At 33.7% G+C, this 13,862-nt stretch overlaps 1 protein-coding gene across 2 annotated transcripts in view; it reads left to right on the top strand.

The window, feature by feature from the left end:
* Window positions 1-10,197, top strand: part of LOC144233054 (phospholipid scramblase 1-like) — a 31,544-nt gene extending 21,347 nt beyond the window's left edge. For both annotated transcript variants that reach the window (XM_077765849.1, XM_077765848.1), the window contains exons 5-7: window positions 878-1,039; window positions 5,805-5,957; window positions 10,133-10,197. In XM_077765849.1, coding sequence (XP_077621975.1) covers window positions 878-1,039; window positions 5,805-5,957; window positions 10,133-10,162 — 345 coding nt within the window. In that variant the 3' untranslated portion in view covers window positions 10,163-10,197. The remainder of the gene's footprint in view (window positions 1-877; window positions 1,040-5,804; window positions 5,958-10,132) is intronic.
* Window positions 10,198-13,862: the final 3,665 nt, after the last annotated feature.

Genomic DNA, 13,862 nt, shown 5'->3' with positions numbered 1-13,862 from the left:
TATTTGAATTCTTTCAAAAAAGCCTCAACACTGAGCGTATGTTAAAGCATTGGGTTTGGCTACAAAGAAATTTCCAGAATGAACTATGTTAAAGAATTATATATATGTATATATATACCTGCAGAGTGAGAATAATATAAAACACTGTAAATATTTTTCAGGCAATGAAGATCACAAGATATTTAGGTCTTCAGAAGTTTTCTATTCTAGGGGTGCCTGGGTGGCTTAGTCGGTTAAGCGTCCGACTTTCGCTTAGGTCATGATCTCGCGGTTCGTGGGTTCGAGCCCCGCGTCGGGCTCTGTGCTGACTGCCAGCTCAGAGCCTGGAGCCTGTTTCAGTCTGTGACTCCCTCTCTCTCTGACCCTCCCCTGCTCACGCTGTCTCTCTCCTAGAAATAAATAAAACATTTAAAAAAAAGTTTTCTATTCTAAAATATTGTGGTTTTTATTTGCATTCCTCTGCACGCACTTTTCAGCCTTTGAATGGAGTGCCAACGAATTAGGGGCTGTGAAGTTCAATCCCATTTTCAGCAGTGTTTCTCAGACTGGTCCTTTGCGCTATCACTAAGTGGGATCCCAAATGTATATTTGTACGGTATACATGTGTCTTTTTAACACAATTGGCAGATATTCTATAATTTTTAAAAATAAAACAATGTAACTTGAAGATTACATCAGGTCTCAATTTGGAGGTTTCAATATCTAAATCCTCGGTTTTTTCACTTCCGTGTCCATTCCCAAAATATAGGGCATGCTTTAAACACAGAAAGTTATGTTCACATATACAAAACACTAATGAGTAGTATGTAACTGATTTGTTGCTTACAAATCAAAACAAATCTCATTGATCAATACTACATTTCTCAATCATTTGTAGCTAAAAGTTGAAGCTCCTCCTGGTGAAAAAATTGGATATGTGTATCAATACTTTCACCCATTTTTGCCAATGTTTGAAATAAAAAATGAGAATAAGGAGGATGTAATGAAAATCAGAGGGCCATGTGTGGTTTCCAGCTGTCTCAAGGATCTAAATTTTAATGTGAGTAATATATTTTAAGATAATCATGTTCAAATTGGTTATTTGAGTATTTTCTAATACATTAATAAATCTGATTAAAATAAGATAAAAACATGTTATCATGTTATAACTATTTATTTTTTAAACTGAATTTCTAACACATAGTTTCCTTGCTTCATTGAGTCTTACACACTTATGTGATTATAAGGCATCTTTAAACATTTTTTTTTTACATTTATTTATTTTTGAGAGACACAGAGAAAGTACGAGCAGGGGAGGGTCAGAGAGAGAGGTAGACACAGAATCTGAAACAGACTCCAGGCTCCGAGCTATCAGCACAGCTATCAGCACAGGGCTCGAACTCACAAACCACAAAACCATGACCTTAGCTGAAGTGGATGCTTAACTGACTGAGCCACCCAGGCGCTCCATAGGCATCTTTTGAAGCTGTATTTCAAGTATGTAGTTATTAAACAAGTATGGTATTTAATATTTCAAGGAATATTGAAAGAGAAAATTAAGCTTTATTGCAATGAACAATGACATAATTGGGCATTAATTATAAATAATATATTCATGTTAATTTTTATAAAATTTGAAACCGGGTTATGATACAATTTTGTTAAATGTTTATGTGCTTACTGATACATTTCTCAGATTGTGGCCAATATTCAGATAATAATCAGATAATAATTTGGGAAGTTAATTACTAAAAATACTAAATATAGTTAACAAAACTAAGCAACTCACTACACTTAGGAATGTTGCTTAAGAATCCATATTTAACTAAGCAATATTCCTAAGAATATTGTTGATTTCATAAAATATTTGATTTGAAAAAAGTACTGTTTCTCAGTCTTTTAATAAGGACATGTTTGCTTGTTTTTTTCTTTAACTCTGAAATCATATCTACCTGATTTTTTTCCTTCTCTAGAATTATGTTAATTCAGTTTAGTGATACTTATTCTGATTGGCACCAGCATGTACTGATTAAGTAAAACATATTTTAAGCAAATGAATTATGACAATAACATGGTTAGTTTGATAAACCTGAATAATGAGCACACAGGACTCTACTCTTTTGTATTTCAAGTTGAAAACCAATGGAACAGAGTGGCCTATGCATAAAACTCTAGAAGCCAAAGCTACAGTGATTCATTATTAATGATATCAAAAAATAAAATGTTTTCCATGTGTTATTTTATATCTCACATGATATAATAAATCCTACTTTATTCAGATATCATGAGAACTTTCTGTAAGGTGTATTAAACACTTTCTTCTAAGTATGAAAGTCATTTTATAGCTGGCACTCTTTGGGTAAGCTCTAAGAATGAACAAGAAAGGGAAGTCACAATTCTGTGAAAAAGTAATTCTGTGAATGAGTGTGGGCAGCCCTTTCAATACACTTGGTTACGAAGAAGAGGAAAGAGATAAAGGAGTAACTAGTTACAGGACCAGGGACTACGGTAAGGGAAATAACCATTCATCTAGGGAACAAAATTTAAGAAGCACCAAAAACCTTAATAGTTAAGATAAATGATACTTGGATGTAATATTTTTTAAAATAAAAATTATTGCAAATCCATTATGAACAAATTTATAAACAAAAATTTAAGGCAGAAACTGACTATGCACTTGTATGACTTATCTCACTGCTTTACCCTAATTCTGTTCCTGGCTGAATGGGGGCACAGGGAGCATGGGAAAGTATTTTTATGAAAGGTATATTCTTAGCATGTTTTGATTTTAAAGGAAAGGAGCCAAATGGGAGGGAAAGTGTGGAGAAACAGCAGAGATTAAATATTTGATGAATCCTGTCTCTTACTTGGTGTTGGGCCTAATACACATGTTCCTAGGAAATAAGCTTCAAATAGGCACAGAAAGAGTCTATTCATCATAGTCATTGTCGAAGGATGTAAGGAGTGTTGGTATGGATAGAATACTTCCTGTGTCCACTTATATGTAGATATTTCTCTCTCTCTGTCCCTATCTATCTATCTATCGATCTATCCTTCTATGTATCTATCATCTATCTATCTATCTACACTAATGTAAATGTATTTTCTTTATGACTTTCTCAATAACATTTTCTTTTCTCTAGCTTACTTGTTGTAAAAATATAGTNATTCTGTTCCTGGCTGAATGGGGGCACAGGGAGCATGGGAAAGTATTTTTATGAAAGGTATATTCTTAGCATGTTTTGATTTTAAAGGAAAGGAGCCAAATGGGAGGGAAAGTGTGGAGAAACAGCAGAGATTAAATATTTGATGAATCCTGTCTCTTACTTGGTGTTGGGCCTAATACACATGTTCCTAGGAAATAAGCTTCAAATAGGCACAGAAAGAGTCTATTCATCATAGTCATTGTCGAAGGATGTAAGGAGTGTTGGTATGGATAGAATACTTCCTGTGTCCACTTATATGTAGATATTTCTCTCTCTCTGTCCCTATCTATCTATCTATCGATCTATCCTTCTATCTATCTATCATCTATCTATCTACACTAATGTAAATGTATTTTCCTTATGACTTTCTCAATAACATTTTCTTTTCTCTAGCTTACTTGTTGTAAAAATATAGTATAGGAAGGGCACCAGTGGTGGCTCAGTCAGTTGGTGGCTCTTGATTTCAGCTCAAGTCATGATCCCAGGGTTGTGGGATTGTACCCCACGTCAGGCTCCACACTAAGCATGGAGCCTGCTTAAGATTCTCTCTCTCTTTTGGGGTGCCTGGTGGCTCAGTAGGTTGAGTGTCTGACTTCAGGTCAGGTCATGAACTTGCAGTTGGTGGGTTCAAGCCCCGTGTCAGGATCTGTGCTGACAGCTCAGATCCTGGAGCCTGCTTCAGATTCTGTGTCTCCCTCTCTTTCCACCACTAGCACTCTCTCTCTCTCTCAAAAATAGATAAACATTTTTTTAAAATCTCTCTCTTTCTCTCTCTGCTCTACTCCCCCCACATGTGCATTCTCTCTCTTTCTAAAATAAAAAAAAAATACAGTATATGAAAAATATAACCTACAAAACATGTGTTAATTGACTATTCATGTTATTAGGTAAGATGACTTTCTAGGAATTAGTCAGTTCCCATCCAGTAGTTTCTATTTTCTTTGCAATGTAAAATATAAGACATTAGGCTGATGATGAGGAAGAGGAAGTGGCATTGTCAGTTAGTTATGAAAATACTGGAGAGNAAAACATGTGTTAATTGACTATTCATGTTATTAGGTAAGATGACTTTCTAGGAATTAGTCAGTTCCCATCCAGTAGTTTCTATTTTCTTTGCAATGTAAAATATAAGACATTAGGCTGATGATGAGGAAGAGTGGCATTGTCAGTTAGTTATGAAAATACTGGAGAAATTTTGACAGTTTCACAAAACCCTTCCATATTTTTCTTTTCCCAAATTCCTTAACATTTCTTACAAGACTATGTATGATCCATCTCTGTATACCTCTCTTTTCTTATTAATTTTCTGCAACTAGCTCCAGCCCTCACTTTGCTCCAGCCCTACCCAACTCAGGGCCTTTTCACCTGTTGCTGACTCTCTCTAGGACGCCGTCCCTCTCCCTACTCCTCTGATCACTAATTCCTACTGATCCTCTAAGTCTCAACTTAAACGGTGCTTTGCCAAAGAGGCTTCCTGTAAAATCACTGCCCTCACCTCCATTCTTTTAGCCTGCTTATTATCTCCCAACTGTATTCCATTACATCAGCCTACCTTTTCCTCCATGGCATTCATTACCAGACAAATACTAAGAGTTACAACAGATAAGTATATTGTCTTATATAAATACTGTCTTATATAAATATTGTCTTATATGAATATCTTTTATATTGAGAGATAAATATTAGTTGGTATGAGAAGTGATGTTCTAGTTGATTTAGATGAGTAGGGAGAAAATGGGATGAGAAAGGGTAGAGGGATTCAGAAAATTAAGATCTTTTAAGAAAGAGCTAACTGTGTAAAAGAGTGGAAAAACTAGTGGCTTTCATTTAGAGTTAAATTGATTCTCAGGTCCAATTTAAGCAATTATATAGTAAGCATATATATTGATATAATTTATATGTAATGTATGTTATCATATATAAAATAACATATATCATATATAGCTGGCCTTTGAACAACACAGGTTTGAAATGCACTGGCCCACTTATATGCAGACTTTTTCCAATAAACACAAGTACAGTAGCATAAACATATTCTCTCTTCTTTATGATTTTCTTAATAACATTTTCCTTTTTCTAGCTTACTTTATTGTAAGAATACAGTATATAATACATATAACATATTAATTGACTTTATGTTATCAATAAGACTTCTAGTCAATAATAGGCTTTTAGTGGTTAAGATTTTGGGGATCAATTGTTATATGCAGATTTTCAACTGCCCAGGGGTGTTAGCACCTCTAACCCCTGTGTCATTCAAGGGTGGACTGTATAATCAGTTGTATACAATCAATTTGATTGATAGATACTGTCTGTAGATGTTTTTTCCAAGTTATTATGTGTCCATAGTGCACATTATATATTTTAGACAGATAGATAGATATTATCATAGTTGTTTCTAGATAGATATTGTCTGTACGTGTTTTTTCCAAGTTATTATGTGTCCATATTGCACATTCTTTTTATTTTAGGATGTGACCAGCATGATTATAACTCATATGGGTCATATTTAATTACTAAAATTTAGGTAGGAATATCTATTTTTTATTTCAGATATTTTTAAAATCTAAAATGATATATATATACATATAATATATACATATATATTTTTTCTTTTAGTTATTGTCTCTGGATGAAGAAATAGTTCTTGGCAAAATTTCAAAAAAGTGGGCTGGATTTATGATCACCAATGCTGATAAATTTGGAATCCAGTTTCCATTTAATCTTGATGTTAAGATAAAAGCACTGATGCTTGGAGCAAGTTTTCTCATTGTGAGTCTATTTTTATTTTATTTAGCTTAAAACTATATTTTCTGATATTACCATTGTGCCTTTGCTAATATTTTTGCTCAAATCATCTACATTGATTGCAAATTGTACTTTTTGGTCTAGTTCCAAGTCCTCAAAATCATATCATGGATTCAGTCTTCACATTGCAAAAGATGTAAAAACTAGAGTGTCCTGTAAACGTGATCACTGAAGTTAAAATCCTTGCCTTGATGGAAGAACAAGACTAACTTGCTGAAAATAGGAATAAAATGGCTTGTTAATTGTAACTTACTGTTATTTCCTATGATTTAAAATTTTATAACTATCTTTTTGTAATCATTGTTAATTTGGAAACTATAGATATGTAGGTATTTTAAAAAGGAAAATACTGCTCTTGATTATATTAGGGCCTTAGGGGCAAAATGAACATAAGAAATTACCTTCATTCTCTAAATATAATAAAATGGTAGGAAATGGCAAGAGACATATGCAGGGCTGGGTCACACATTGCCTCATAAATAGTACTAAAATTTGGAGAAACAGGAAAAAAACAGATTAAGTAGTAGATTGAATATAGTTGAAGAGAAAGTTAGGGAACAAAGAAGTACTGTAGAGAAAATGATTCATGATGTAATAGAGACAAAACAATATGAAAATCAAGAGTCACAAATAAGATATGTGAACAGGTAACTCCTAAAAAATTTTCAGAACCAAGAAATATGAATTCAGTGCATAAAGGGCAAATATCCCAAGTAATATAATTTAAAATTAACATCTATATATAGATGTTAGGAGTGAAGCAGAAAAGCAGAGAAAAATAAGTAACCACAAAGGAAAGACAAATCACCTGTAAGCAATGAGACTGACAATTGACTTCTCAACAGAAACACTGAAAGCCAGAAGACAGAATTATATCTTCAAAATACTGATTTAAAAACAATCTGAACTCTCAAATTCTATTTCTTCAAGACTGTATCTTAAAGGTGAAAGTAAAATAAATACATTTGCATTTTAAGAAACCCAGAATTTTACAACACATAGATTGTTGTAAAGTGTTTATAGCACTTCAGGAAGAAGAAGCATGCTCTGAAAAGGTACATCTGAAGTTCAATAATATTCATGAGCAAATAAAATGCTAACCATATTTGTGAATGTAAACATGTTTTTAATAACAAAATAATAGTGGGGCTCCTGGGTGGCTCAGTTCTTTAAGCCACAAACTTTGGCTCAGGTCATGAGTTCACGGTTTGTGGGTTCAAGCCTCATGTCGGGTTCTGTGCTGACAGCTCAGAGCCTGGAGCCTGCTTCAGATTCTGTGTCTCCATCTCTCTCTGCCCCTCCCCTGCTCACCCTCTGTCTGTCTCTGTCTCTCAAAAATAAATAAACATTTAAAAAATAAATAAAAAATAATAGCAAATATGTAATTTTTTGCAAAAAAAAAGTAAAACAAAAATACTTAGCTAATAAAAATGTATGAGTTATCAGAAGTTATTAGAATTTAAATGGTCTTAAGGTCTTTGTATTGTTCAGGAGATAAGTAAAATATGCATGTTAAAATGTCATGGGTAATGACTGAAGTAACAAAAAGACTGTAAATTTCAAACTAGTATAGTGGAAAAATGGTAATAAAATACAAGAAAGCAAACAAACAAACAAAACCTATTCGGTGGAGGGAAGGGGAGGAGAGAAAAGCATAGAGAAAATTGGGACAAACAGAAATAGAAAATAATTATTCAGTTATATCAAATATTAATTTAATATATTCTATATAATTTTTACAATAATCACAATAAATATAAATGGGAAAAACTTGCAAGTTAAAAAATAGAAATTGCTAAATTAGATTTTTAACATTTTTTAAAATGTTTATTCATTTTTTAAGAGAGAGAGAGAGACAAAGCATGAGTGGGGGAGGGGCAGAGAGAGAGAGGGAGACACAGAGTCTGAAACAGGCTCCAAGCCCTGAGCTGTCAGCACAGTGCCCGTTGTGATGCTTGAACCCACCAACCACGAGATCATAACCTGAGCAGAGGTTGGATGTCCAACTGACTAAGCCACCCAGGTGCCCCTAAATTAGATTTTTAAATTATCCCTAGGTTCTTAATAGTCGACAAATCAAAATTAATGAAAAAAAAATGGAAAGAAAGAAAAGATGGGTAAATGTATAACAGAAAAATACTAACCAAAAAGGCTATTAAAGCTAGGGTAATATCAAAAAATTAGATTTTAATACCATAAAAACATTAGAGACAGAGATAGAGACGGTGACTACATTATAATAAAAGTTCCATTCAAAAGAAACATGATAATTCTTGATTTTTGTGCCCCTAAGATCAATGTTATACAATATTTCTCATGTTTAACATTGAGAAAAATTATTTTGTTAGAGAATGACAAGTTCATCATCATAGTGGGAAATTTTGCACCCCTTTCAAGTTGTATTCGTTGTAGGAATCAGAAATTTAGTAAAATCATTTAAAATTTGAACAAAAAAGTAACAAGGTTGATTTAATGGATGCATGTAGAACTTTGTGTTACACAAGTAGATAAATAAGTTGTTCTCAAAAAAAGGTTTTTTCAAGAATTATTTTCATAATGGGCCAAGATGTAAGTCTCAACAAATTTCAGGGAACTGGTAATACTTGGACCTTGGTGTCACAGCAAATAACATTAAAATAGAAATAGGTAAAGATAAATATTTTAAAATATTTTGTATATATGGAAATGTGTACATGACTAAGGAGTAAAATGTAACACATAATAAAAATTTTAAATATATAAAATTTTATAATAACTAAAATATTACAAACCAAAACTTTTGGGATGCAAGTAAAGTTAAAGAGCAATGTATAACGGTAAATACTTACTGAAGAAAAGTGGAAAATTAATGAGCTAAGTATTCATCTCTAAAAAGTTAGTAAATGAACAGAACAAACCCAAGGAAAACATAAGGAAGGAGATGGCAAATTATTGACCAAAGATAAATGAATAAACAGCACCCACCCCTGGTCTCTATATGGAAAAGAATTTTAAAAGTAAATAAATTGCAAAGTAACAGACTACTAAATTATAATATCTTAAACTTCTGTACCTTAAAACAAATTATAATATTAAATATTTAATAGCAAACAATAAAGTAAGGAAATATGTGCTTCGAATATGACCAAGGAGTAATATCCTTATATTAATATCAATTTTATTTAAATGAGAAGAAAAATATCAAATTCCCAACAGAAATGGAAAAAGAATATAAAAAAGTAATTAATGTATCTATTAAAGAGTGAATATAAATAACCAATAACCATAAGAAAATGTTTTCAAAAACAAGAAGAAAGCAGGAAAGAAAAAAACCAATTTTTCATTTTTCTAATTAAAAACAAAATTTCATTTTGTCTAATGACAAAATCTCAATGCTGATGAAAGTTTAGGAAATCAGGTAATCATGAGCTATAGGTACAATTTAGAAAACAAACTGAAAACACCCATTAAAATTTTTAATGTTCATATATTTTATATGCATTACTTTCTTCTAAAAAACCTAATACAAATGCACATGATTAATTATGTGTACTCTTGGAAACAGCAATGTGTCCTCGATGTAACAAACATCACTCTAATAAATTAAGAAAGCTAAAACAACCTAAAATTTAAAGTAAGAGATTTATTAAAAACACACTATGAGATATCTCTAAAACAGAATGTTAGACTCAAAACTAAACGAATTTTAGTGGCACAAATACTCAGTGTATATTATGCAGTAAAAATAGTAGTGGTAATATAATAAGCATATTATAATACCAATTGTGTGTCTGGAAAGAATTTGAATCAAAATATTAGTTGTAGATTTTGGGGGGATTGGAAATACAACTTTTTTTTCTTCTCTATTCCTAAACTTTTTTATATTTAGTATATATTATGAAAACATACATAAAAAATGAAGTAGAACTGGTTGCTGTTCTTTAGGGCCTTTATATCCAAATTTATTATTTTGGCGTGTTCAAGAGTAGACAAATATTCATTCTTATTCCCTTAGAAGTTGTCTTTTGCTCATCAGAATTCTCCTTTAATAGGTTTTATTAGCACATTATTATAACACAGGACCCCAAAATCACTCTCATGTCTAAGGCCTGTACCTCAAAAATCAATCTAATCACATTTATTTTTCATTTTCTTTCTAGGACTATATGTACTTTGAAGTCTGGCCATAAGTTTTGCCAGCTTTCAGCAAAATTAAACAACTATCACTGAGAATATTTAAATAAAGTTTTCTTTCACTAAGATTATTTGTATAATTTTTTTCTGCATAATAAACCACACCACAATTTAAGAACTTGCAGAGATCATTTCATTTAGCCCAGGATTCTGCTGTACAATTAGTTCTCCAGGTCAAGACCTAGTTCACTATTGCAAGGGCAGTCAGTTAACAGATTGCTTGGGGACCGTCTCATCCCAGATAGCCTCATTCATATGTCTAGCTGTTGTCCAAGGCAATAGGAGCAGCAAGCCACATATTTTACATCATCTAAGAGGCTAGCCAAAGCTTCTACACATAATGACTATGTTACAAAAGCATCAAGAAAGCAAGCTCAAATGTCCAAGCTCATTTCAAGCCTCTGCTTCAGTTATACTTACTCATGTCCCAATGCACAAAGCAAGTCACATAGTCAAGTCCAGATTCAAGGAATGGAAAAATAGGCTCAATTTCTTTATGGGAATCACTGTAAAATATTATTTATTTGCAGCATAATATATTATTGTGACATTGTATAAAGTCACAATTAATGTAACCATTAATAATAATAGTCACAATTATTTCATCCGCCCCGTATGCCAAATATCCTCAGCCCTATTAGGACTCGCAAAGGTCTCTTTCAATTACAGCATCAGGTTCAAGTCCAGTATCAAGTGATCTGAATCTTTTGTGATTACTGAAATGAGTGAATACAAAAGTGAATCCTTATGTGAGGATACAGGACTATAGCTCCTCTTGATTCAAAAACTTCAAAACTAAAAAGATACAGGTAACAGTCAATAGTGAGCCAAGATCAAAATAACCCTAACAGCTGTGCCTGGGTGGCTCAGTTGGTTGAGCATCCGACTTCGGCTTAGGACATGATCTCACAGTTCGTGGGTTCGAGCCCCGTGTCGGGCTCTGTGCTGACAGCTCAGAACCTGGAGCCTGCTTCAGATTCTGTATCTCCCTCTCTCTCTGCCCCTCCCCTGCTCATGATCTGTCTCTCTCTGTCTCTCAAAACTAAATGTTAAAAAAATTTGTAAACAAAATAATCATAATAAACTCATGGAATCCTCATAGCAGTCGTTGGTTATTAGCAATTTTAGCATTGAGATGGGCACGTGTCAGGCACGTGTTACCAATTCCTCTTACTGTGGGGACAGAGAGTAGTCTGCTCTCTAGCAGTGGCTCTCTATTTTCTAGTGCATTGTTCTCCTTGGTTCTGCCTTCTGAGATTTTGGCTCTGCCATCTGATTTTTTTTTTTTTCTTAATAAAATACCTGTGTTTCCAACTGAGTAGCATTTGTAGCCTTTTGCCTACCTACAGAAGGTTGGAGACAGAAGTATCTTTTCATCTTCAACTGTTTCAGTCTCTTTCAGTCTATAATTCTCCTGCTCCCTTAAAAACTGTGTGGCTTTCCATGTAGAAGATTCAGTCCACTCCAATGGAAAAAGCCACACCACTTTTCTTTTTAAAACAGGCTTCTGTGTCTGGACTTACTCATGACTCACTAGCTTCTTTAGATGATGGATGAGTTTCAAAAGCAGCCGGGAAACACATGCTTATGCAGAAGCACTTTTCAAGCCTCTGCTTACAACAAGTTTGTAACATCCCACTTGCCAATCCAAGACATATGGCTAAATCCATATTCAAGGGATGTTGAAAGAGATCCCCCTCCTTAATCAAAGGTGCTATAAAATATTGTGGACATGTTTTTTTTTTTTTACAACCTACCACATTATTTAACAGGCGATGTTTCTTGATTTATGTTTGCTATAGACTGAATGTCTGTGTTCTTCAAAATTCAAATGTTGAAATCCCCAGTGTGAAAGTATTTGGTGGTGGCCTTTGGGATAGGATTAGGTCATGAGAGTGGAGCCTCATGACAATGGTGCCCTTTTACGAGAAGTGCCAGAAAACAACCTTGTCCTTTCACCATGTAAAAATTCAGCAAGGAAACAGCCATCAGGAAGTGGACCCTCACCAGACTCTTAATCTGCCAGGACTTGATATTAGACCTCCCATACTTCAGAACAGTGAGAAATACACCTCTGTTGTAAATAAGCTACTCAGTCTATGGTGTTCTATGATAACACTAAGTCTATGAATAGACTAAGACAGTGTTACCTATGAAATAATTTTTCATATGTGACTTTATTTTTTAAATTTTCATTGTGTAGTTAACTAATAATTATTTATGATGCCTCTTAGATATGGTTGATTTCAATGAGGGATATTCCAAAGAACAGGTCATCCTATATCAGAACTGCACAGATACTATCCTAACGGAACCAAAAGGGATAAAGACGCAGTGAAATCTAATAACATGAGGACTATTTCCACATGAAGGTTACTTTTCCTTCTTACAAAAAGTGTTGGATGCAACAGCTCTTTTCATCAGGGCTTGCCATTTTATGTTCTGGATAAATCCTGTCCCGGTGATAGGGATCTCTGTATGCAGAAGAAAAGAGCAGGTCTTTGTTTGCAAAACTGATGCTTTGAATGGATGTTACCTAGATCATTCTAGAAAGATGAAATAAAAAATTTGAAGGAGTCAAAATTGGCTCATCTTAAGTCATGCACTCCCTTTCTGTGATGCAGAGGTAAAGGGATCCACATGTATGCCTGAAATGTTTATTTGGTACTGTGGCCTGGGCGATTCACATATAGAACACCATATTCTCCTGCTTTCCAGATGACTACAGGATCTCGGTCTATGAGCTTTTCCTCAAGTTTTTATATTTTGTAACATTCCCCATGAGTCTTCATAAACACCTTTTAGTGGGAGGATAGTCCACACACCCTCAGAAAAAAAATACATGAGACTGAATTCTCTTAGTGAGAAAAACTTGGAACCAAATTAATTTAAAGAAAAGTAACATGACATTTTTACTCTAAAGTTTTGTGCAGCGATTTCATTTCCACATTATCTATCTCATTCACTATTCCTTCTGTGAAACTTATCTCCCTGCAATGTCTGGAAGACACATCCAGTTTTCTCCTCTTCATCCAGCTCTGATTGGATCAGGGTTTGGCATCAGGGGGAAGGTACTCAGTCCCTCTAAATTTTATATATATAGGGAAAAGTACCTACTTACAGTATTGTTTGGAACATGAAATTGGATAATTTTTAGCACAATGCCTGGTACGTACTGAATGCTTAGTATATATTAGACAGTGTTATTAGAGCCACATCTAACTGAATGTTGATAATTCAGATATCTGCATATCCACGATGGAACATTAGTAGATGAAGAAATACTAACACACTGTTCACAAACTGGTATCTTGTTTGCTTGCCTCAATTTATAGAGATATAAACACTTTTTTAGAGGAGAAAGGAGTTTTGTCTGAAATTGTTAAGAGAATGTTAATTGAGATAATTGAATATTCCTGCTTTTGATTCGGTCATGTATCCAAAGACTAAGCATAAAGCATTAAATTTTCAATTCTCACATTCCAGTACAAGATTCTAAACTATTTATGCAGGATATGCTACAAGAAATGAATTTGTCTTCAATTCACAACTTCTCAAATACATATCAGGCAATAAAACAGTTACAGGAGAAATAGGAAGATGAAGTATAAGCTATGGTGTCTCTTACCAGTCTCATCCTTTAGGATTTTGGCATTGGGCCAGAACCTGGTAAAACTGACCAAGAAGAGACCATGT

Source organism: Crocuta crocuta, unplaced genomic scaffold (assembly GCF_008692635.1).
Source record: "Crocuta crocuta isolate KB4526 unplaced genomic scaffold, BGI_CrCroc_1.0 scaffold54, whole genome shotgun sequence".
NCBI classification, from domain to species: domain Eukaryota; kingdom Metazoa; phylum Chordata; class Mammalia; order Carnivora; family Hyaenidae; genus Crocuta; species Crocuta crocuta.
The sequence above is the reverse complement of the archived record's forward strand: the minus strand, read 5'-3'. Positions and strand labels throughout refer to the sequence as shown.